Source organism: Capra hircus, chromosome 25 (assembly GCF_001704415.2).
Source record: "Capra hircus breed San Clemente chromosome 25, ASM170441v1, whole genome shotgun sequence".
Lineage (NCBI taxonomy): Eukaryota > Metazoa > Chordata > Mammalia > Artiodactyla > Bovidae > Capra > Capra hircus.
This window is the reverse complement of record NC_030832.1, coordinates 25,543,226-25,566,079: the sequence shown is the minus strand read 5'-3', so window position 1 is coordinate 25,566,079 and position 22,854 is coordinate 25,543,226. Positions and strand designations below refer to the sequence as shown.

The window sequence follows — 22,854 nt, the reverse complement described above, 5'->3', positions numbered from 1 at the left end:
TGCCTGGGAAATCCCATGAACAGAGGAGCTTGATGGATTACAGTTCATGGGGTTGCAAAAAGTCGGACATGACTGAGCAGCTAAACGACAACTGTTAATTTCACACAAATTTAGTTTTCCCTTTGAGTGTATCTACTGAGTGTTTGACTATATTTATGAGTTTTTAAAGTCATTGCTCTGTATATTAAAATGCATATATATTTAACTTTTCTAGTTGACGTATTACCACATCAAGTGTAATATAGAAGCCTCACTACTTTTTTGCTCTCTCTTCTTGCATTGAGGTTGCCATATATTTTCCATCTGTGAGCAGTGAAAATCCCATCAGACAGTGTTCTGTTTTTGCTTTCATCCAGCATTCATATTTTAAAGTTCTTAAGAGAATCAACAGAGAAGCAGTTGTATTTACCCAGAGATCTGCCAGTTCTCTTGCTTTCCCTTCATTCTGAAGTTCCATGTTTCTGTTTTAAAATTAATTAACTAGCTGATTAATTTTGGGGGGCTGCACTGGGTCTTCGTTGCTTTCTCTAGTTGTGGTGATTGGGCGCTGCTCTTCGTTGCAGTGCGCAGCCTTCTCATTGAAGTGGCTTCTCTTGTTGCAGAGCAAAGGCACTGGAGCACACAGAGTTCAGTGGTGATGGCTCGTGGGCTCAGTAGTTGTGGCGCATAGGCTTAGTTGCTCCACGGCATGTGGGATCTTCTCGGACCAGGGATTGAACCCGTGTCCTCAGCATTTGCAAGCAGATTAAAAAAAAAAAAAACCTAAAAAAATGTATTTACTTAGTTTTGGCTTTGTTGGGTCTCTGTTGGCGTGAGGGCTTTTCTCTCGTTGTGGCAAGCAGGGGCTGCCCTATAGTTGTGGTGCATGAGCTTCTCCTTGTGCGGCTTCTCTTGTTCCAGAGCACGGGCTCCAGAGCATTCGGGTTTCCTTAGTTGTGGCATGTGGGCTCAGCAGTTGCAGTGTCCTGGGAAAGGCAGGTTCTTAGGCACTGGACTACCAGGGAAGCTCCCAGGTTTCTTTCTGATTATCGTTTACCTTCTCGATCAGCCAGCTCGGGTTGCCATAACGAAATACCACTGACTGGGATGGCTTAAACAATAGAAATTAATTTTCTCTTACATCTAGAGAATGGAGGTCATAGATGAGGGGGCTGGCGGATTTGGTTTCTGGTGAGGGCTCTCTTCCTGGCTTGCAGACGCTGCCTTCCCTTCATGTCCTCATGTGGCCCCTCTTCTGTGCTTGCACGGGGAGGAGGGAGCGTGAGCACACTCCACTCCCTCATGTCTCTTTCTCTTCATGTAATTAAGGCCCTCCCCGCCCTTATGATCTCACTCAACTTTTATTGCCTTTCATAGGCCTTATCTCCAAATACAGTCATACTGAGAGTTGGGGGCTTCAGCATACGAAGTTTGAGTGGACGCAGTTCAGCCCAAAACACCCTTCAGCTGAAGACCCTCAAGAAGGATGCTTATAATAGCTTGCTTTAAAAATCTTCGATAATTCCAGCATCTGTGTCATCTGTGACAGTTTGCTGATTGTCTTTCCCTTGACAGGTGTTCAGTGTCTTCTCATTTTTTGTATGTCAACTAGTTTAGAGCCCTGTACATGTTTGTTCTACCAGCTGTAGGCATGACTTCCATCTCCACAGTCACTGTATGGTCAAAGGTGGGTGCTGAATCTAAGGCATCGCACCCGTTATTCAGGCAGCAGGAGTAGAGGGGAGAGGTTGGACAAAAGCAGCTTTCACAGCGGCCCCACCAAATAACTTCTTTTAAGATTTCCTTGACCACTCCTGTCTGCAGAGGAAGACTGGGAAATATAGTCTTTCATTTGGCATCAGGGCCTCGTGTTCTCTTCCTGGGGAAGAAGGGTGTTGGGTAGGCAAATGACAAATATAAGCTCTAGGCTCAAGTGTTTGAACTTAGCCTTTTTCTAAAGTCTACTGAAGTGGGATTTTGATTCTGTTTGCAATTTTTCCCACAGATGTTGCCTATTTTATTAGTGATTTTTCTCTGCTAACATTCTCCTCTGGGCCATCATGCTTAATTACTTATCTTGTCTAGCTTGTTAAGTTATTGGCAAATAATGAGGGACTCTTTGAGGGATTGAGGGGGGACAGTGTCTCTGTCTCTGATGAAGAAATGAGCTCCTATGCCCACAGAGCTCTGAAATGTGACATTTCAGGAGGATTTTTAAGTAGTCTTTAGACCGTATCTCGGAGAAGGCAATGGCACCACACTCCAGTACTCTTGCCTGGAGAATCCCATGGACGGAGGAGCCTGGTAGGCTGCAGTCCATGGGGTCGCTAAGAGTCGGACACGACTGAGCGACTTCACTGTCACTTTTCATTTTCATGCATTGGAGAAGGAAATGGAAACCCACTCCAGTGTTCTTTCCTGGAGAATCCCAGGGACGGGGGAGCCTGATGGGCTACCATCTCTGGGGTCGCACAGAGTCGGACACGACTGAAGCGACTTAGCAGTAGCAGACCATATCTACAGTCTCAGTACAGGAGTTGTAACTCTTAGACTGAATGAACTGTACTTGGTCTTGGTATTGGATACCTTTTGGCTTTGATTGTCTTGTTGTCCTGGTACTCCCGGTATAAGATGAGGTGATTGATAAGTTAGAGTCTTGTCAGGAAAACAGAAATTACACTTACTTATTTTAAGACTTCAGTGTAGGAAATTGCTTAAACAAGTTTTAGAGGAGTGGAAAGCAAAAAGGGAACACTGAGACAACACAGACGGTAGCTACAGGAAGCAGTTTCGTCCCTAGGGCTGGGGCACCACGCAGAGGTGCCGGGGACAGTGACTATCAGTGGCCCGGGAGACGGCCTCCAAGCAGCTAGAGGTCAGATCTCTGAGGGGAGGGAATCCCCCAGTTGCACAGCTCAGAAGAGGGCCCCCAGGGAGCTGGGACTTAATCCTTTGAGGAGAGGTGGTGACCTGGGTCCTATTGGCACCTCAGAGAGAGGGTGTGATTCGGCTGGCTTGGGGAGTGTGGAAGCTGGAACCAGTTATTGCTGCTGTTACTGCCTGGGGACCATTGTTGGGGTGACACTGCCAGGACAGCAAGCCCACAGGAAGAGTGGGGTCCCTTTGCCGTTCAGTTTTCCTCCAGTGTTTGATCGAGTCCAGCAAGCAGAGATGAAGCATGTTGTGTGCAGTCTCAGTCCCAGCATCACAGAATATGGAGAGCGGACTGGTGCTAGGAGCTGAACCACCGGGGTGGGTGCTTTGCTCTGAGTGGGCCCAGCCCTGAACTTCTCGTAGAAACATTTCAGGAAATGTTTAAGACAGACGTTTAGGCCACATGATTTGTTCTTGAAAGTTAGTGGCTTGTTGGCCCTTGTGGTAGCAACTATTACGTATAACTTTGGTGCTGAGTTAGATTCTTATCACATGTGGGAAATATCCAAGCCTCCGGCTCCAAATGTTTCTTTGAGAAATTATTTTTAGACAGATCAAGGGGTCAGGGTGTCCCTAGACTTTTCCCATGTCTTCTTTTCGACTTTAAGTGTTGTTAAAAGTTGACTAAAATTGAGGTTTTTGGGGAATGGGTGGAGCAGGCTCAAAGCCTGTTGGTGGTTTATGTGTAGAGAGAACATGAGGCGTTGAGTTAGGGAGCCCTGGGTTCAAACCAGCTAGCTTTGTGACCTTGGGCAGTTGATTTAACTTCTCTTAACTATAATTTCCTCATCAGAAAAGTATCAGTAATACCACCTACCTCTCACAGTTGTTGACAGCATTGAATCGTTGGGTTCCCTAGTGGTCTGGTCCTAGGGTTCTGGACTTTCACTGCCATGGCCTGAGTTTAATTCCTGCTCAGGGAACTGAGATCCCACAAGCCATGTGGTGCAGCCCCCCACCTCCCCCCCCCCCCAAATTAAACCATTGAGTTAATTGATATTTATATATAGCATGTATAATCCTCAGGGCAACCACTGAGAAAAAAAAAACTTTAAAATATATGGTAAAAGAAATGGCAAGGGAATTAAAATAGTACACTCAAAACTATCTATTTAACACAAAAGGAAGCAGTCCTAGCAGAAGGAATAAAAGATGAAACACAGAGAAAACAAATAGCAAAATGGCAGAAGTCAGTCTTTCCTTATTGGTAATTACATTAATATAAAGGCTTAACTTCCCTAGTTAAAAAGCAAAGATTGGCAGAATGGACTGACTTCATGTTGTTTACAAGAGACTGACTGGAATTTTAAAGGCACAAATAGGTTTAAAGTAAAAGAAATAGGAAAAGATATTCCATGCCAACAGTAACCAAAATAAAGCTAGGGTAACTACACTGTGTAGGGGGGTATTTGTCACTTATTCGTGTCCAGCTCTTTGTGACCCTTTGGGGTGTAGCCCACCAGGCTCCTCTGTCCATGGGATTTTTCAGGCGAGAATACTGGAGTGGGTTGCTATTGCTTCCTCCAGGGGATCTTCCCAGCCCAGGGATTGAACCCATGTTCTATGTCTCCTGCATTGTAGGTAGATTGTTCACCCACTGACTATACTAAGTTAGACAGAATAGACTTTTAAGACAAAAATTGCTACCAGAGACAAAGGATATTATACAAGAAGGTTCTGGAACATCGTTGAGTAAGTCACACCCCTGCTCCTGTCCCACTGTCACGTAGCATTTGCCAAACCATAAACTAAGTTTAGTTTAGATGCTTCCTGTATGTGGTAATCCAGTGTAGACACCATTCCCTTCAGAATGCAGGGGGCCTTTTTGAAATCCTAGGCTAAGAGCCTGCTCTCACCTGATGCTGCATTTCTCCCTGCCACGCAGGTACGAAGACGCCCTAGTCCTCTTGCTGACGGAGGTGTTGAATCGCATCCAGTTCAGATACAACCAGGCCCAGCTGGAGGAGTTGGATGATGAGACTCTAGATGACGATGTAAGCAGCATAGCCTCGTTGGCCTTAATCCTTGCCTTACTGTGGTATGAATGGAAATGGAGACTTGGAACCCATAGCTCTTTGCTCTGGAGACCATCTTTAAGCCAGAGCAGTCTTACGGTTTGAGTTACACATTTGAAATTTGTATTCTGCTGGTCGATTTGGGTTTATGAACTGTAAAAATATTTTACAGGCATTTACCTATATGGACTAGAGATGTAAGTAAAGCAACCATACGTACAGTGAAAAGTGGTTTAGTAAGAACTTGGCATCCCACCTATTTTCCCCTGCCTTGCATCCACATTCTGGGAAACAAATATAAGCCAGCTGGATACTGGTAGAGATAGTTAGAGATACTTAAATGATTAGGCTAGAATAAAAGGACATCTCTTTTGACTATATGTTATTAATATAAACTGATATCTCAAAGTTAACCTTGAGTTTATTGATGCTGACATGCTTCACATTGGTAAGAAAAACGTCTTTAAGGATACAATTCCAGTGTTCCTTTTTCTTAACCACCATGCATTTAAACATTTTCAAGTCACTGTTATGGCTCTCAGAATAGCAGCCACTGTGCTGTGGTTAAGACCTTGAGGGTAGCCATATCTGGGTTAGAAACAGCCTTCTGCTTGGAACCAGATGGCCTAGATTTGACTGTGCAGCCTTGAGTACGAAGAAGGTAGCAGTCTGGTCACTGAATTTCCCTGAGGTTTCATTTCCATGTCTCCCAGAAGAGGAAGGCTCTCTCTGAACCGACCTGTGTTGACGGTTACGTGTGGGCACCACACGTGGATACGGTGGCACGTGCCTGGTGGGTAGTAGGTGCTTGGCAGCACTTAGTAGACTTTAGCTTCACATCTGTTACCTGTCTGATGTAAGCCAGTGCATCTCATAGTTTAGCCTGAGTAAGAGGCGCTGTGAGACAGCTTGTTAAGCAGACTTTGATTCAGGCAGTGTGTGGGGGGGAGGGGTGGAGGGGAGCATGGCCAGAATTTGCATTTCTGACAACCCCCCACCCCAGAGATGCCGATGCTGCCTGTTCATCAACCATACTTTGTGTAGCACTGGTGTGGCTGGTTATGTAAGTTCAGGAACGGGCTGTCTCAGAAGGTAATGAATGACAAATTCCTATAGCTGGGATGACGGAAAGGGGACTCGAGCATTTATTTTACTAGTCACTTTTTAAAATCTCTTATTCCTATGACAGAGAGAAAAGTAGGTCATTTTATGTGAATCGTTTCCTTTTTGAGGAACCAGGTTCTTATGACATTAATTTATTGGATCAAAAATTTTTTTAGCTTGGCATTTTTAAAGTACCAAATAACCTGGTTTACTATTTCTCCACATACTTTGTTGGAGAGTGGGCTTGAGGTGGAGGGCAGGCTGGCAGGAAAGCTGATGAGCCTCTGCCATTCTGGGAAGAGCTGATCCTTCTGTGTTTGCCCCGCAGCAGCAGACAGAGTGGCAGCGGTACTTACGCCAGAGCTTGGAGGTAGTGGCCAAAGTGATGGAGCTCCTTCCCACACACGCCTTCTCAACACTGGTAACTCACCGTTTGGAGGGGAGTGAAGAGCCTAACTATTTCCCTGCATATAGCATGAGTAGTAAGGCTTTTGTGCTCACCAGTCTTATAAAATGTATATGTTTTCAACAGAGAATAATAATTATGATAACTGACCCTTGAATTTAATGTGTTTAACATTTCCTCCCAGTATTTTAAAATGAGCTTTTGGAAGCTCTGTTTTTCTTTCCTAAACTCTTGGGTGTAATATAAATTTTACTGATGCCTTTATGCTTTCACCAGTGGCTTACAAGTGGCCAAGCCAAGTGGAAAATTTAGTTATAAAAATTACACTGTTGGAAAGTTAGCCTTTGTAAAACTCACAAAACTGTTGGCAGATTATTTGCTGGGCACTTTGTGTCTATATTTACGTCATAAGGACTGATTGCATTCGCCAAGTGATGCTTGTTATTTGAAGGGATTTCGTTAAGTCCACGTCTCCTCTGAAGGCAGGATAATTCACTGGGGTCGGGTTTGCACTGCACCGCCCAGCTGTCTTGTGTTCTCTCATGGAGAGTGCCATCTTACTTTGCCATCTGCCTTTTGTGGGGACCTGTCACAATAACATCTTAATTTTATCTTAATGGTGAGTTAGCAGCTTTAGGAAGAAAAGATAGAGCTCTGATTATGAAGGTCCTGTCTGCTAAATGAGTAAGGCAAACTGACTACAAATAATTTGGCTGTCTCTTCACTCTATCAAGCACTTAAATAAGGCTTAACTGCGCTTTTTTTCAAGGGCAGGGTTTTCCTTGGACTTGAAGGGAGGTGGGTCCTGTGTTAGAGCTCTAGAAAGTATAGATCATTTGGGGGCTTGATATCTTCCTTTAAGGACATAATTGTCATAATAATCATAGAGCCTTGTTTAGAAAAGTATGGGACTAGTGCGTTATTTTCTTTCTTATTCCAAGTATTAACTGGTGGTTTTAATTGTAGAAGACTTTGGGGGTGGGAGGTGCTGAGGGGTGCCACCTCTTAGCTGTGTGTAAAGGCTCCCAGAGAAAAGTTTTTTACCCTGCTCCTCCCACTACAGGTACTTCTTTCAATGTTGAAATGCTGTTAAAATTCACATTTATGTGTTTTTTTTACCTTCTGTTTCTTGGTTTTCAGTTCCCAGTTCTTCAGGACAATTTAGAAGTTTACCTGGGGTTGCAGCAGTTTATAGTTACTGCAGGGTCAGGTAGGCTGTCTTTTATTTTCTAATTTAATGTTCGGAAAAAAGGTTCTGAAAAATCATCCTCCCGGGAGGACTTGGGAGCAAGCTCTGCAGCAGACGACCTGGTAGAACCGATCATGGTGATTGTCAGCTCTCTTGTGTCAGCGTTGTTGTTGTTGAGTTGCTAAGTCGTGCCCAGCTCTTTGTGACCCTGTGAACTACAGCTTGCCAGGCTCCTCTGTCCATGGGATTGTTCTGGCAAGACAGTAGTTGCTGTTTCCTCCTCCAGGGGATCTTCCCGACCCAGGGATCGAACTTGTGTCTCTTGTGTCTCCTGCACTGGCAGGCAGATTCCTTACCGCTGTGCCACTGTTAAGCCCTCCTGTGTCAGTGGCCCTGACTGTGGCCATTTGGAAAGGCTTTGGCCTGCTGTTGGCAGGGTTCACCAGTTGGGGGTTTAAGGTTAGCATTTTGGGATTATTTTGTTAATAATGATAGCTTCTGTTTGTAGAAGAGGTATTGCATGCCAGGCACCATATTATTTGTTCTTGTTATTTAATTCTCTCAACTCTCCTGTGAGGTGTAAGTACTAATCACAGTTCTCTTGTTTTACAAAAGAGGAAATTCATGTTCAGAGATGTTAGTTTACTCAGGGTTACATAGCTTGTGGCGCTAGTCCCAGGAGGGTATACTAGGAAACGATAAAAAGTTGAATTAGCTAAAATCTGATATTCATTCTGCCAGCCGAAAGCACCAGGAACATCATTCTTGCAAACACATTTGTGCTACAAACACACACACATAGACACACGCACAGACACATAGGAACTTAACCAAGTGCTTGCAAACACTTGTGCTGCACACATGCCCACCCACCCATACGCCCACACAGTTTTCCTTGCAGGAGTTACCCTGGCCCTGGCCAGCTGCCCCTCTCTTGTATAACTGCTGCTTCAGCCTGGCACACAGCTGCCCGGGGTACAGCCCAGCGCCTGGATGAGCTTGTTATTTGTGGCAGAGCCTCCCCAAGAGGCTCTTTACGAGGGTGCCCTTCTTGGTGGCCTGTGACTGCTTGTTTCCATGACCAGATTAGCTTCTACCAATAAACAACCCACTGGGCCCCAGGAGGTTGACGGGCTTGGCATGCCCCAACTCTAGACCCTGATTTGTGTAGATCGAGTAAGAACAACTTCTGTAGAACTTTAAAAAGACTACTTTTCAAAGCAAATGTACCTGTATGATATGCCATCAACATTCATGGAAGTCTTTGGACTGTGTACAGATGCTGCAGATATTTCCAAAATCTAGGAAAAAATTCTTGGGGAAAAAATCATACTGTAATGTTTTCTCCCTCAGGGCTCTTGTTCAAATTAGAATATACTCAGGACCCTAAAGTCGCACAATGGTAAAGAGTCCACCTGCCAGTGCAGGAGATGCAGGAGACACAAGTTTGATCCCTGGATTGAGAAGATCCCCTGAAGGAAGAAATGGCAAGCCACTCCAGATTCCTTGCCTGAAAAATTCCATGGACAGAGGACCCTGGTGCGCTGCAGTCCATAGGGTTGCAAAGAGTCAGACTGAGCACCCACACAGGATCCTAAAAAAGTTATTATTGATCTTAAAGATAAAATTGAGCATGTACTCTTTTCCTCCCAGAATAGATACCTAAAGTCAGTATTAGTAGCTGACTTTTTAACATTACATTGAGTCTGTCTTCAGGTGGCAGTCTGCAGTGATTCCCAAGTCCTTTATCTCATAACTTAGATTTTCTCGTCCGAGAAGGATAATCTGATTGATTTTTCCCTAAATGAAGTATTGTAGGCCTGCTCTCATTGCAGCCCGTTTGCTGTCAATTTCGCAGTACGCTTGGCTCTTCCAGGTCATTTCTAAACCTCATCCCAAGCACTGATCCTTGGGGCATATACTCAAGGGGCAGACCCTCTCAGGCCAGAGAAATACTTATTTCCTGTTTTAAGATGAGCTTTCTTATCCATGATGAAGCAAAAGCCAAGTTTCCAACGCAAAGGCTATTAAAAAATGGAAACTCTGAGTATGATTTGTTCCTTGGTTCCCATGGTCGTTTACCCCTCGCATAACCTTCATGCTATATTAGTCAGCCTTACTGCCTCTTACCAGAAACCACGTTCTTTTCCCCAGTGGGTTTGGGCTCATTCCTTTCATTTGCATTTACCTTCTCCTGGCCTGAATTCTGGAGTGATGGAAGCCTCACTTTTTTTTTTTTCCCCTGGCTATGTTTGTGAGGCAGATACAATCTTAGCTCCCTGACCATGGTTGAACCCAGGCCCCCTGCATTAGGGGCTCCGAGTCTTAGGCTCTGGACCCCCAGGGAAGTTCCTGGGAGTCTTACTCTTTACTCACTTCTATTGATCCCCCTGCTTCCGCTTCCTTGGTAAAGTCTAAGGCAAAGTGTGCCGTCGCTGCGCCTCCTCTACCCCGGCAGTCATCTTGGCCCTGGCTGGCTGTCTTTTGCACTGCTTGTGGTCTGCGTCACCCCCTCATCAGTCATTGTGCCCCTGGTGCTGCGTTTGTGTCCTTACATGTCCCGAAGGGTCTGTCCTGTAGGTGTTTGGCTTCTGCCGCTATTCACCAAGATCCTCCCCCATTGGGGCAATATTTCTGCTCCAAGCAGTCCTGCTAACTTTTTTGTTTAACTGTGCAGGCTTCCCTGCCTAAGAGATTGCTTATGATACAGACTTTTGGACTTAAATTCTTGGTTCTGCTTAGGTTCATTTATGTCTTGTTTGTTCTCTCTGAATGGAATACCTTAAGTGCTAAGTTTTATATTTTTATTGCCCAGTCCACCACCCCCCCCACCAAAAAAAGACTGAATTTATTTTTTTAAGTTTTTTTAAAAATATGGACCATTTTTAGTCTTCATTGAATTTGTTACACAGCTGCTTCTGTTTTATGTTTTGGCTTTTTTTTTTTTTTTTGGCCCGGAGGCATGTGGACTCCTAGCTCCCTGACCTGGGATCAAACTGACACCCCCTGCTTTAGACAGCAAAGTCTTAACCACTGACCTCTGAATTACCTTTAACATTAATATGTTTCTTTACAGGGCAGTAACTTTCCAGTGAGCTGTTCTTTGTGTTTTTTTTAAGTTTTTTTTTTTTTTTTGATGTGGAACATTTAAAAGTCTTTATTAAATTTATTATAGTATCGCTTCTATTTTATGTTTTGTTTTGTTTTGGAGGGGGGCTGTGAGGCATGTGGGATATTAGTTCCCCGACCAGGGATTGAACCCACATCCCTTGTTTTGGAAGGTGAAGTCCTAGCCACTGGACCGCCAGGGAAGTCCTGTGGGCTGTTCTTTGGTGTGGCTTAGGGGACATCTGTTGAGACAGCTGCAGGGTAACGTGGTTTATGGAAGGTTGGACTTTGGTGTGGCCCTGGTATCTTCTGTCTCTGAAACCTACACGTCTCAGTGTCCTCACCTGCAGGTTCCACTGTGTGGATGTTCTGTGTTGTTGATGGGAGCGAGGAGGAAACTAAGCCTCAGCCAAACAGAATAAAATGTGGATTGATCTGAACAGCCTTTCACAGAACTCTGGCCTTCCCCCTCAGGTGGCAGTGTGGTTACCTTGCATGATTTTGTGGTGATGGTAGTATGAGGTTTCCAGGCTGGGGGGCAGGGCTAGAGACTGATCTGGGGTACTTACTGCCTGTGCGTTTGGCTGCATTGCAGACACATCAGCAAAGAAGCAGCTGCCGTTTTGATTGATCTGAACCTTGGATGGCACATAGTGTTGAGTTGAACTCTATGAATTACCATGGTTCTGTAGGCCAGAAACAGTCAAATAGCAGCAAATTGATGTGGTTCAAACCAATAGTTCAAAACACACGCAGCAGTTCCAGGCTGTTTCTCATTCTATGACTGCTTTTTTATCAGAAAAATTAGGGCAGGTTTAAACAAGAGTGATGAGAATGGCCAGGATTCTGCAGAGGGGCTGAGCACAGAAAACAGAAGGGACCAGGTGTGTATTTCAGCCAAGAGGAGATTTGCAAGAATGTGACCCTCCCTCCACATCTCCCCAAGACTGCCATGTGTCAGCAGGCTTAAATTAAGCTTGTGTTTTGTTCTCCCCTGAAAGGGTGGAAGGGCTTCCCTGGTGACTCAATTGTCTACCTGCAGTGCACGAGACTCGGATTTGATCCCTGGGTCAGGAAGATCCCCAGGAGAAGGGAATGGCAACCCACTCCAGTATTCTTGCCTAGAGAATTTAATGGACAGAGGTGCGACCAAGGGATGATAGGAGGAATTATCAGGGAGACCCCTGTGTTTCTGGCCAAGCTATCCAAAGGTGGAAGACTCCCTCAGGACACATCGGGCCCTAGCATTCTACTGAGGGGTCCGGGAAGAGGCTGAGGGGCCAGTGCTGGGGAAGGCCATGCGCCAGATGTATGTGTGGGTGAGGGGCAGAGGGGAAGAAGGCTGGCCCCTTGAGGATGACTTTGAAGCTGTCTCATGCCCATCCATGAGGGAAACTTGATGTAGGCTGGTGTTTTGGTTGGTTTTTAATAGAGAAAAAGGCTCTTTCCCTTCATGCTGAGAATTGGTACAGTGAAAAAGTTGAAAACGAGTTACCGGGGTAGAGCTGTGTGGGTGATGAGGATGGGTGTGTGCAGGGAGAGGGAGGGGCCCCTGATGAGGAATTGGAACCCCTCTTCTGGCAGGTTTTAGTTGACCCTGGGCTTCGGTTGCACAGTGGTGGCCCTGGACAGCCTTGACGCTCGGAAGGTGTGTGCTGGGGGTGCTTTTCTTAACCGGGAGAGGAGGGCGCAGAGGCCCCGCTCCCCTCACATGACCGCACGCGACCACAACCACTGCTTGCTCTGTGTGTTCTGTGGGCTCCTCTGGCTGGCGGTGTGGGGTGCTCACCCTCTTGCTCTGACCCTGGGAGCTGGCCCACCCTCCTTAGCCACCCATCTCATGGTCTTGGCAGGGCTGCCTGCAGGCTGATAATCCTGCCAGGGGACGTTTCTGCGCCAAGGCTATGCTCTCCGTGGGGAGTGCTGCAGGGGGGCAGGTGGTCTGGCAGGTCGGGGCCGCTTTGTCACCGGCTCTTCCTCCTTCCTTTTGTCCTCTGGCCCCTCGGGGCGCAACCCACTGTCACAGTGCCCTGGCCACAGTGTCCCCTATTCCAGGCTCCTGTCCTCCTTTTGGGGCTGTCCTGGGCTCTGTTCCAGCCTCATCACTTGGAAATCTATGTGGCGTCGAACTTGTTGACTCATCCCCCCAGCTCTTAGGTGTCAACCTGCCTTCTTCCTCTCTACTGTGTTGCCTGTCCATGTGTGTGTGCGTGCTCAGTTGTGTCCGACTCTTTGTGACCCCCGTGGACTGTAGCCACCAGGCTCCTCTGTCCATGGGATTTCCCAGGCAAGAATACTGGAGTGGGTTGCTATTTCCTTCTCTGGGGGAATCTTCCTAACCCGGGGACCGAACCCGCATCTCTGCATTGGCAGGCGGATTTATTACCCCTGTGTCTCTGCATTGGCAGGCGGATTTATTACCACTGAGCCATCAGGGAAGCCCCGTTACTTATCCTTTGTTGTTGTTCAGTTGCTAAGTTGTGTTTGACTCTTTGCGACCCCATGAGCTGCAGCACGCCAGGCTTCCCTGTCCTTTACTATCTCCTGGAGTTTGCTCAAACTCATGTCCACTGAGCCAGTAATGCCATCCAACTATCTTATCCTCTGTCACCCTATTCTCCTCCTGCCCTCAATCTTTCCCAGCATCAGGGTCTTTTCCAGTGAATTGACTCTTGGCATCAGGTGACCAAAGTATTGGAGCTTCAGCTTCAGCATCAGTCCTTCCAATGGTATTCAGGGTTGATGTCCTTTAGGATTGACTGGTTTGATCTCCTTGCAGTCCAAGGGACTCTTGGGAATCTTCTCCAACACCACAGTTTGAAAGCATCAATTCTTTGGTGCTCAGCCTTCTTTATGGTCCAACTCTCACATCGTACATGACTACTGGCAAAACCATACCTTTGACTAGAGGGACCTTTCCCTTGAGAATCCCTTGAACCATATGGAAAGGCAGTTATCTGTAGTGGGAATTAGAGCATGTTCTTCCTGTTGAAAAGCCACCTGAGGCGTTCTGTTTCAGGACCCAGGCTGAACATCACAGCGGAGAACGACTGCCGGCGCCTGCACTGTTCCCTGAGAGACCTGAGCTCCCTGCTGCAGGCCGTGGGCCGCCTGGCCGAGTACTTCACTGGGGACGTGTTCGCCGCGCGCTTCAGCGACGCCCTCACAGTAGTGGAGAGGTGGGTGGGCAGTTCTAGCATGCAACTCAACTTGCCTGCTTGTATGCGGTGCTCTGGTGGCCAGGCAGCTCTGCCCTGTGCAGCTGACTCGAGGCTCCGCTGCACACAGGGGTGTGGAGCATTACTGCCCTTCTCTGAACTTCATTCAGGTCCTGGTAAAATGGAGTGGACATAGTATCCTGTGGGTTTATTGTGAGATTTATATGAGGTAAGGCCCTGAGCCTGGGGCTTAGTATGTAGCACATGGTAAAGATAAGCTGCGATTTCATGGAAGAGCTTATATTTAAAGACAGGAGTAACCTCAAGAGAAACCAGGTGTGGTCATAAAGAGACGTTAAGACAGCCCTGTTAATAAGAGGACAGACAAGTAGGCAGTCTGCACTCTTGACCAGGCAGCCAGATGCTGGAGCGGTCTTTCTCTGGTCCTGTTAGAGTGGGCCTAGTTTTTTCAGTCCTCTTTGGGTCCTGAGGAGTGGAAGCAGGGCAGCTGCCAAGCCTGACTGCGGGGCGGATCCCCGCCTTCCCTGCACGGAGCTCCCGTTACTGCTTCTTCCTCGAGGGGCCCTCACAGGCTTTACGGCTGCATTTGTTGAGGTCCTCCCTCTCCCTTCTTATGAACTCAGGCACCTAAAACATCATTTGCTGAAAATAAAAGGGACAGAACGTTCAGGTCATTTCATGGTAACCAGCAAGTAGATTAGATCAAAACCAGGTGGGTGTGGATCCAGCCCAAAGGTGAGACACCTGGTTCTTCGTTGGCACAGTGGCTATGTCACTGGTAACACACTAGGGGGAGCTAGGGCCCAGGCCAGCTTACTTGCATGCCAGACTTTTCTTTGTTACTCTTGGCTTAAAAGCAGACATGACTGAGAATTTTAAATAAATCTGAAAATCCAGATTAATGTTAATAAGAAAAGCAGTTTACAGTAATAGGTTTTAGAAAGTAATTTTGTCCTTTTCTTTCTATATTTTGAGGGACAGGTATTATCACTTTATCTGAGTAAACTGTGTCCCAGAGGGCGAGTGCCTTGCCTCAGACCATGCAGTGCATGAGAGGCCGCACATGGACTTTTACCAGTTTCTTGAGCCCAAATGCTGAGCTCTCTCCAGACACAGAGCTTCTACTTCAAGCTCTTTTTCCTCTTCTTCCTACACTAGGCCTGTTTCCTCTGATAGTAGAAACAGAACATGTCTTTCTGTCTGAAGTCTATATTTTTTGAATGTAAACTTAAGCCATGTCTTGTGTCTATCAGTCATTTCGGCTTCATAGGGAGGTGACTGTTCAGAGACCAGGGTCGTTATTTTATAGGTCCTTATGTATATACATCTTTCTGCATTGCTCAGGTTTGCAGGCTCAGTAGTTAAACGCACTTGGCTCTTTTGTCTTCACTTAGAATAAAGTGTGAGAGAAGCCTCTTTGTTATGGCTATAGCCACTGTCATCAGTAGCATTTTTACTTGTCGGTTACAGAATATTAGTATCAAGACTGCTAAACATAGAAATATTAAAAGACACATTTAGAAGTTCATTTTTAGTGTGGAGGAACATTAAAGAATGCTGTTGAATGTAAGTGAAGAGTATCAAGTCACAAGCTGTATGATTTCACTTCTATGAGGTACTTAGAGTTGTCAGAATGATAGAGACAGAAAGTCAGTGGTTGCCAGGGGTGGAGGGGTTGTGGAGAGTTACTGTTTAATGGATACAGAGTTTCAGTTTTCTAAGATGGAAAGAGTCATGGAGATAGATGATGGGGGTAGTTGCATGTTATGAATATATTTAACACCAGTAAATTGTACACATGTTGTATGAGTGTAAACCAATGTAAAGAAGTAAACACTGGGCACTCAGTGGTGTTTTACTTACTGACGGTGACTTTTTTGATGCCTACTTATCGCCACCACCATACCCCACTTCCTAGAACTTCAGATGAGAACCCCTGACTCTTTTACTTAGTTCCTGGCTTACTGGAAATACCTCTTTCTGACTGCTCTCCAACCCTGAATAACTTGTGACTCAAGCTCGTGGTTTTTTATAATAAAATCCTTCTTTCTGCCCCTATCAGAGAGGAATATTTTTCAGAATATGGACCCCATGCATCAGAGTCCCGTGGTTGCTCTTAGAGATGCACATTTCTAGACCGCCTCAGAGCTGCAGTGTGCGTCTGTAGGGCGGCACCAGCAAGCTGTATTATAACTAGTTCCCCAGTTGATTCTTGGCTCAGTGAAGTTTGAGACCTTCTGCGCTGTTGGGTTGAGGGAGCAAAACACACACCATCTTCCCTGGCATGCCCCGCAGACCTGAGTCCAGGGTTCCTTACAGAGCAGGCATGGAGAGAACTTAGCCAAGTCTCTAGGTTTTATTTTTTTAATGTTTACTCAGAAAGGAGTATCTCTAATGGAAGAGCAGTCTTCCATTTCCCAGTAGAGCTGGCCGTATTTAATGTTCATTTGTATGTAGTGGGCCCTTGGGCAACCAGTGGGCTCAATAACTTGCTCCTTAAAGAATTGTGCTGAAAATTAAAAATACCTTAATCTACGTTAAAAGCTTTTGTGTCCTCCCTTTCCCAACCCCATCACAGTGTTGTATCATGAACATTTCATATCTTCAGAAAGTTAAAAAATTGTGTAGGTAATACCCATGTACCTATCACCTAGATTCTACAGTTAAATTTTGCTGTATTTTCTCTATCATATGTCTATCTACCTGAAACATTTGTTTTTCCATTTTTAAAATTGTGATAAAGTACACATACAATAACAATTTCCATTCTAATCATGTTGTTGGATGTATTATATTGTCTATTGGATATTTATATTGTTCTCAAAAAGTTTGAGACTGTAGGTAGTGCTTTAGACTGTGTCTTAGTATATAAATCTTTATGCATATCTCAATTACATCTTTGGGATAAAATTGAAAACCTGGTCTTGATTCTTCTTTGATTGGAAAAAAGTGCGTCCTCGAGACCTTTGTTGATACCTTGTCCATTTTGTGTGCTTTAGTCCACAAACTGAGCGTGGCCTCATTCGTACAATTCTTCTTTGCCAACAGATTGGTCAAAGTCACTTTGTATGGATCTCAGATAAAATTGTACAACATTGAGACTGCTGTGCCATCAGTATTGAAGCCTGATCTCATTGATGTGTAAGTATAGTTAGATGTTTGTGTATTCTCAGAAGACTTGTTCTCTGCCCCCAAATGGCTTTATAGATAAAAAGGGACTGTAGTGGCTGTCGTGAAAAGATGAAAAACTCCCGTCTCCAAACCTCAAAAGAGAGAAAGCTTGTTATATCTGGGGACTGGGGTGGCTGGAGTGAGTGGCATTCATCAGGCAGATGAGAGCTGGGAGCAGAGGGTAGGTATATGGAGTAGGCATTTCAGGAGGAAAGAATAGCACATGCCGAGACACAGAAGTGGTGCAGAGTCGCACAGTAGGGGTGTGGGGAGCGGCTGGTGTGGTGGGAGGTGAAGCTGGATAGGCACGTTAGGACTGTTCACTGTGAATGCCACGAAGTGTGTCCTGGAGACCAGTGACTGAAACTGCCCCTAGAGATTCTGATGACAGCAGGATGGTACAAGGCTTGGGTGTTTGCATATTAAACAAGAACCCTAAGTGACTTTGAAGCCAGGCACCCAGGGACCACACTGAGAAACATTATCGACGGTGGGAGGCCATTAGGAAAGTGACATAGAGATGGGGTGAAGGAATGGGGACTGGAGATGGGGCCCTCTCCCAGAGGTCACTGCCCGGAAGGCTTGCTCTCGGCTGGAGAGGCATTCTGCCAGATTCAGCCCTGTGCTAGCTTTTTAAGATACTTTTATTGGAACAAAGCCCTGCCCATTCATTTACATATTACGTATGGCTGCTTTTGCACTGTAGTGGCAGAGTAGTTGAACATTTCTGGGTGAGAGTGGATGGCCTACAAAAACAAACATTTATATTCTGACTTTTTTGCAGAAGAAGTCTCTGATCCCTGTTTTAGAGCTTTCTGGAGCTTCAAATTAGATACATAGAAAAAGAGTCTCATTTACTATGGTGGTTAAAAAAATTTTTTTTTTAAATATTGCTCTCCTTTTTGAGAATTTAGAGAAAGCTTCTTCCAAGAAAGAGGCTAATTTGCTCATAAACACGCCTTGCACACAATTTTGGGAAGGTTTCCTTCAGGCTTAAGGAACTGTATAAATGTATAAAGATTGGCAGAAATTCTCAGACACCCCTTTCACAGGACAGACTTTGATGCCTTTCTCCTTTCTTTTTGTACTTTTTGATCAATGGATTCTTAAGATAAAATACAAAATAACTGTTTTGTTACTGTGAATAGCAAAATCCCCAAATTTATAGTTTCTTACTGTAAGGTGTTTAGTACCTATTCTTACCTACCTTTTTAATTTGGAAAAGCTCAAATTTATAGAAAAGAGGGTAATAGGATGAACACCCATATACTATACTCTGAAGCTCGATTTGTTATTGACAAGTATTCTGCCACATTTGCTGTGTGTGTTTTTCTGTTTTTGCTTCTCTCTGTATACACATTTGCATGTGCATTCTCAGCGGCTCAGCTGTCTGACTCTTTCGTGACTCCATGGACTGTAGCCCGCCAGGCTCATCTGTCTATGGGATTTTTTCAGGCAAGAATACTGGAGTGGGTTGCCATTTCCTCCCCCAAGGGATCCTCCCAACCCAGGGATCTAACGTGTGTCTCCTGCACTGCAGATGGATTCTTTACTGCTGAGCCATCAGGGAAGCCCTGCACACGTGCACACACACACACGTTTTTTGTGTGAACTATTTGAAAATAAAGGGCAGGCAACACATCATTTCACCTTTATATCCTTCAGCGTTTATCTCCTAGGAGCGTTCTTCTGTATAACCATAATACATTATTAACACTCAAAACCTTCCATGGGGCAGTAATGTCATCTCCTGTTTTTAAGCATGTCTATTTGGTGGTATATTCCAGTTTACCTAATTGTCCCAGGAATGTCCTTTATACGTATGTATCTATAGATGTATATATTTTAGATCCAGGTTCTAACTAATGAATCTCATTATGTGTTTCTCTTATAGTCTAGACAAGTTAGTTCCCCAAATTGTGTGTTTGGGAGGGGTAGGGTGGGGAGAGAGACTTACTTTTTGGAGATTCACATCTAAATTGTTTCTTTTTTAAGAAAAACTTAAAAATCTTGATTTGTCTAGTTTTTGTCTGTGTTAGATCAAGGTTAAACGTTTTAGCAAGAATGTTATATATGTGATGGTGTGTCCTTCTTGCATCATGTCTAGAAGCCCTTAGAGGTTGGTTTGCCCTGGAATTAATACTGAGTTTGATTTTTAAATAGTGTCTGCTGTGTCCTTGCTTCTCCACTGAAAGGTCCTAGAAGCAGTGACACCACAGAAGCAGTGCTCCCTTTAGTATTCAGGCTCTTGGTTTCTGAGATACATTCTCCACCAAAAGGAATCAGGGCTCCTTGGAGAAATGGTACAAGTCTGGGGCAGGCTAACCCTGGAAAATCTTGTTGAGCCAATTGGGAAGGTTGGGAATGTATGAAAAGGACATGGGGGCCAGCTAGAAAGGGTGCTTCTTGGTCCACTTGATGATGTGATCATCAAGAAAGAATAAGAATGATAAGGAGTTATAATATATTGAATATACAGCATCCGTATGATTAGAAAAGAAGATCGGGGAGAGAAAGTTCTTTTTACAGAAGAATATAGCTAATGAAAAGAAAAAGAATTAGAAAAATCCCTCGTTTGCAACCACCAAGTTTTAAGAATGATTTATGCATGGATTCTCAACGGGTATTTGTTGTGGAGGGTGTTAATTATTTATGGAGTCTCAAAGTATCACCCCACCCAAAAACTTACTTAATTTTTTCAGAAAAGGGAGAAATTACCCATTTATGTTTATTAGAAGGTTTGGTGTTTTGTAAGCTCTGGGACAACTGCCTCACTTTTTCAAAGATTTATTCTCTTTGGTGAATTGTGAGCTTTTATGATGTAAAAGAATACACAAAAGAACTGTACAGAAAAGATCTTCACGACCCTGATAATCACAATGGTGTGGTCACTCACCTAGAGCCAGACATCCTGGAACGTGAAGTCAAGTGGGCCTTAGGAATCATCACTATGAACAAAGCTAGTGGAGGTGATGGAATTCCAGTTGAGCTATTTCAGATCCTAAACGATGATGCTGTGAAAGTGCTACACTCAATATGCCAACAAATTTGGAAAACTCTTATAGTCTAGACAAGTTAGTTCCCCAAATTGTGTGTTTGGGAGGGGTAGGGTGGGGAGAGAGACTAACTTTTTGGAGGCCACAGGACTGGAAAAGGTCAGTTTTCATTCTAATCCCAAAGAAAGGCAATGCCAAAGAATGCTCAAACTACTGCACAGTTACACTCATCTCACATGCTAGCAAAGTAATGCTCAAAATTGTCCAATCCAGGCTTCAACAGTATGTGAACCATGAACTTCCAGATGTTCAAGCTGGTTTTAGAAAAGGCAGAGGAACCAGAAATCAAATTGCCAACATCTGTTGGATCATTGAAAAAACCAGAGAGTTCCAGAAAAGCTATTTCTGCTTTATTGACTATGCCAAAGCCTTTGACTGTGTGGATCACAATAAGCTGTGGAAAATTCTGAAAGAGATGGGAATACCAGACCACCTGACTTGCCTCTTGAGAAATCTGTATGCAGGTCAGGAAGCAACAGTTAGAACTGGACATGGAACAACAGACTGGTTCCAAATAGGAAAAGAAGTACGTCAAGGCTGTATATTGTCACCCTGCTTATTTAACTTATATGCAGAGTACATCATGCGAAATGTTGGGCTGGAAGAAGCACAGGCTGGAATCAAGATTGCCGGGAGAAATATCAGTGACCTCAGATATGCAGATGACACCACCCTTATGGCAGAAAGTGAAGAAGAACTAAAGAGCCTCTTGATGAAAGTGAAAGAGGAAAGTGAAAAAGCTGGCTTAAAGCTCAACATTCAGAAAATGAGATCATGGCATCTAGTCCCATCACTTCATGGCAAATAGATGGGGAAACAGTGGCTGACTTTATTGTTTTGGGCTCTAAAATCACTGCAGATGGTGACTGCAGCCATGAAATTAAAAGATGCTTACTCCTTGGAAGGAAAGTTATGACCAACCTAGATAGCATATTCAAAAGCAGAGACATTACTTTGCCAACAAAGGTCCGTCTAGTCAAGGCTGTGGTTTTTCCAGTGGTCATGTATGGATGTGAGGGTTGGACTGTGAAGAAAGCTGAGCGCTAAAGAATTGATGCTTTTGAAGTGTGGTGTTGGAGAAGACTCTTGAGAGTCCGTTGGACTGCAAGGAGATCCAACCAGTCCATTCTAAAGGAGGTCAGTCTTGGGTGTTCATTGGAAGGACTGATGCTAAAGCTGAAACTCCAATACTTTGGCCACCTCACATGAAGAGCTGACTCATTGGAAAAGACTCTGATGTTGGGAGGGATTGGGGGCAGGAGGAGAAGGGGATGACAGGATGAGGTGGCTGGATGGCATCACCAACTCAATGGACATGAGTTTGATGAACTCTAGGAGTTGGTGATGGACAGGGAAGCCTGGTATGCTACGATTCATGGGGTCGAAAAGAGTCGGACACGACTGAGCGACTGAACTGAACTGAACTATTTTGTCGTGTGTATGGTGCAGTACAACATCAGCAGAAACTGTAGTCTTTGCTCCTTCAAGCCTCAGCCAGATACCATGTATGGTGTGATGGAAGCTTAAAGCTGAGAGTCTTGTATCAAAGCTTATTTGTAAAGCTCTAATTCCTGGTAGTTTTCTACGTCCCGGTCTGTAGTTAGGGTATAAAATTTTTACTATTTCCCAGTCTAACACATTATCACTTGAGTTCTTGGATTCTGGTTTTATTATTTACCATTCTCTCACCTGACCCCATGTGTGTCACAGAAAGATTGAATGAGGTCTGATAGACGTTTGCTAACTGCCTTCTGGGTTCCAGGCAGTGGTGGCAATATTTAGATGACGGGTTTTAACTTTAGGTCCTTAGGGCACAAGGAGAAGATTTCTAGCCTGTCACGCGTGGTGTAGATTGGTAAATACGATGGGTGGAATTCTTTCCTCTTGTGAAAGTAGATTTAGTGCTGATGTATTCTGACCTTAACCTGTAACATCGCGTCTTCTCTCTCTTCGCAGGCATGCTCAGTCCCTGGCTGCCCTACAGGCCTACTCTCACTGGCTCGCACAGTACTGCAGCGAGGCGCATCGGCAGAATACCCAGCAGTTCGTTTCGCTCATCTCCACCACCATGGATGCAATCACACCTCTCATCACCACCAAGGTCTTGAAACAGCGAAGGCTGCATCTCTTTAACTCCCCATCTGTCCTCCTCTTCATATACCCATTTATAATGCCACATAATATGAGACCCAGTTCTTGCCGCCGTGATAGAACTGTGCGCCATTTCACGTTCCTTTTCAGTTCTAGCCCATATAAATTCAATTATACCCATTCGTGCAATTCTCTAAGTCTCCCATGAATACATGCTCATTGTCTAGAAGTAAAATACTATTCAAATGTATGGTACTCTCTAATTCCTTCCTCCAAAACATTTTCCTTTCCAGGGTAAGCACTGTCAGCCGTTTGTTGCATAGCCTTCAGACTTTTTCCGGGTCTCATACACATAGGTAAATGTTTGTAGACAGCTGGAGATAAATTAATATCTTCTTTTGTGTCACAGTGTGCCTTGGAGACCTTTACATGTGGCAAACAAATGTAGTGTGTGAAGCTGGCCAGTGCTATTCTGTAGTGGGGGTGTATGATAGCTCTTCTTTTGTTGGAAATTAGACCCTTGTATGTACATCCTTGGAGGATAGGTTCCTAGAAGTGTAATTGCTGGGTCTAAGGTTCTATCCATGTAAAACTTGATAGATTCTAAGCTGTCCTCTAAGGA

The 22,854-nt window shown here is 44.7% G+C and overlaps 1 protein-coding gene across 2 annotated transcripts in view; it reads left to right on the top strand.

The window, feature by feature from the left end:
* The window catches only part of XPO6 (exportin 6), a 109,817-nt gene that overhangs the window by 71,617 nt on the left and 15,346 nt on the right, over window positions 1-22,854 (top strand). The window contains exons 10-15 of one of the 2 annotated variants that reach the window (XM_018040520.1): window positions 4,799-4,907; window positions 6,364-6,453; window positions 7,579-7,648; window positions 13,755-13,914; window positions 16,963-17,055; window positions 22,098-22,242. In XM_018040520.1, coding sequence (XP_017896009.1) covers window positions 4,799-4,907; window positions 6,364-6,453; window positions 7,579-7,648; window positions 13,755-13,914; window positions 16,963-17,055; window positions 22,098-22,242 — 667 coding nt within the window. Of the gene's footprint in view, window positions 1-4,798; window positions 4,908-6,360; window positions 6,454-7,578; window positions 7,649-13,754; window positions 13,915-16,962; window positions 17,056-22,097; window positions 22,243-22,854 lie in introns of both variants that reach the window. The other variant, XM_018040519.1, reaches the window with a different exon arrangement.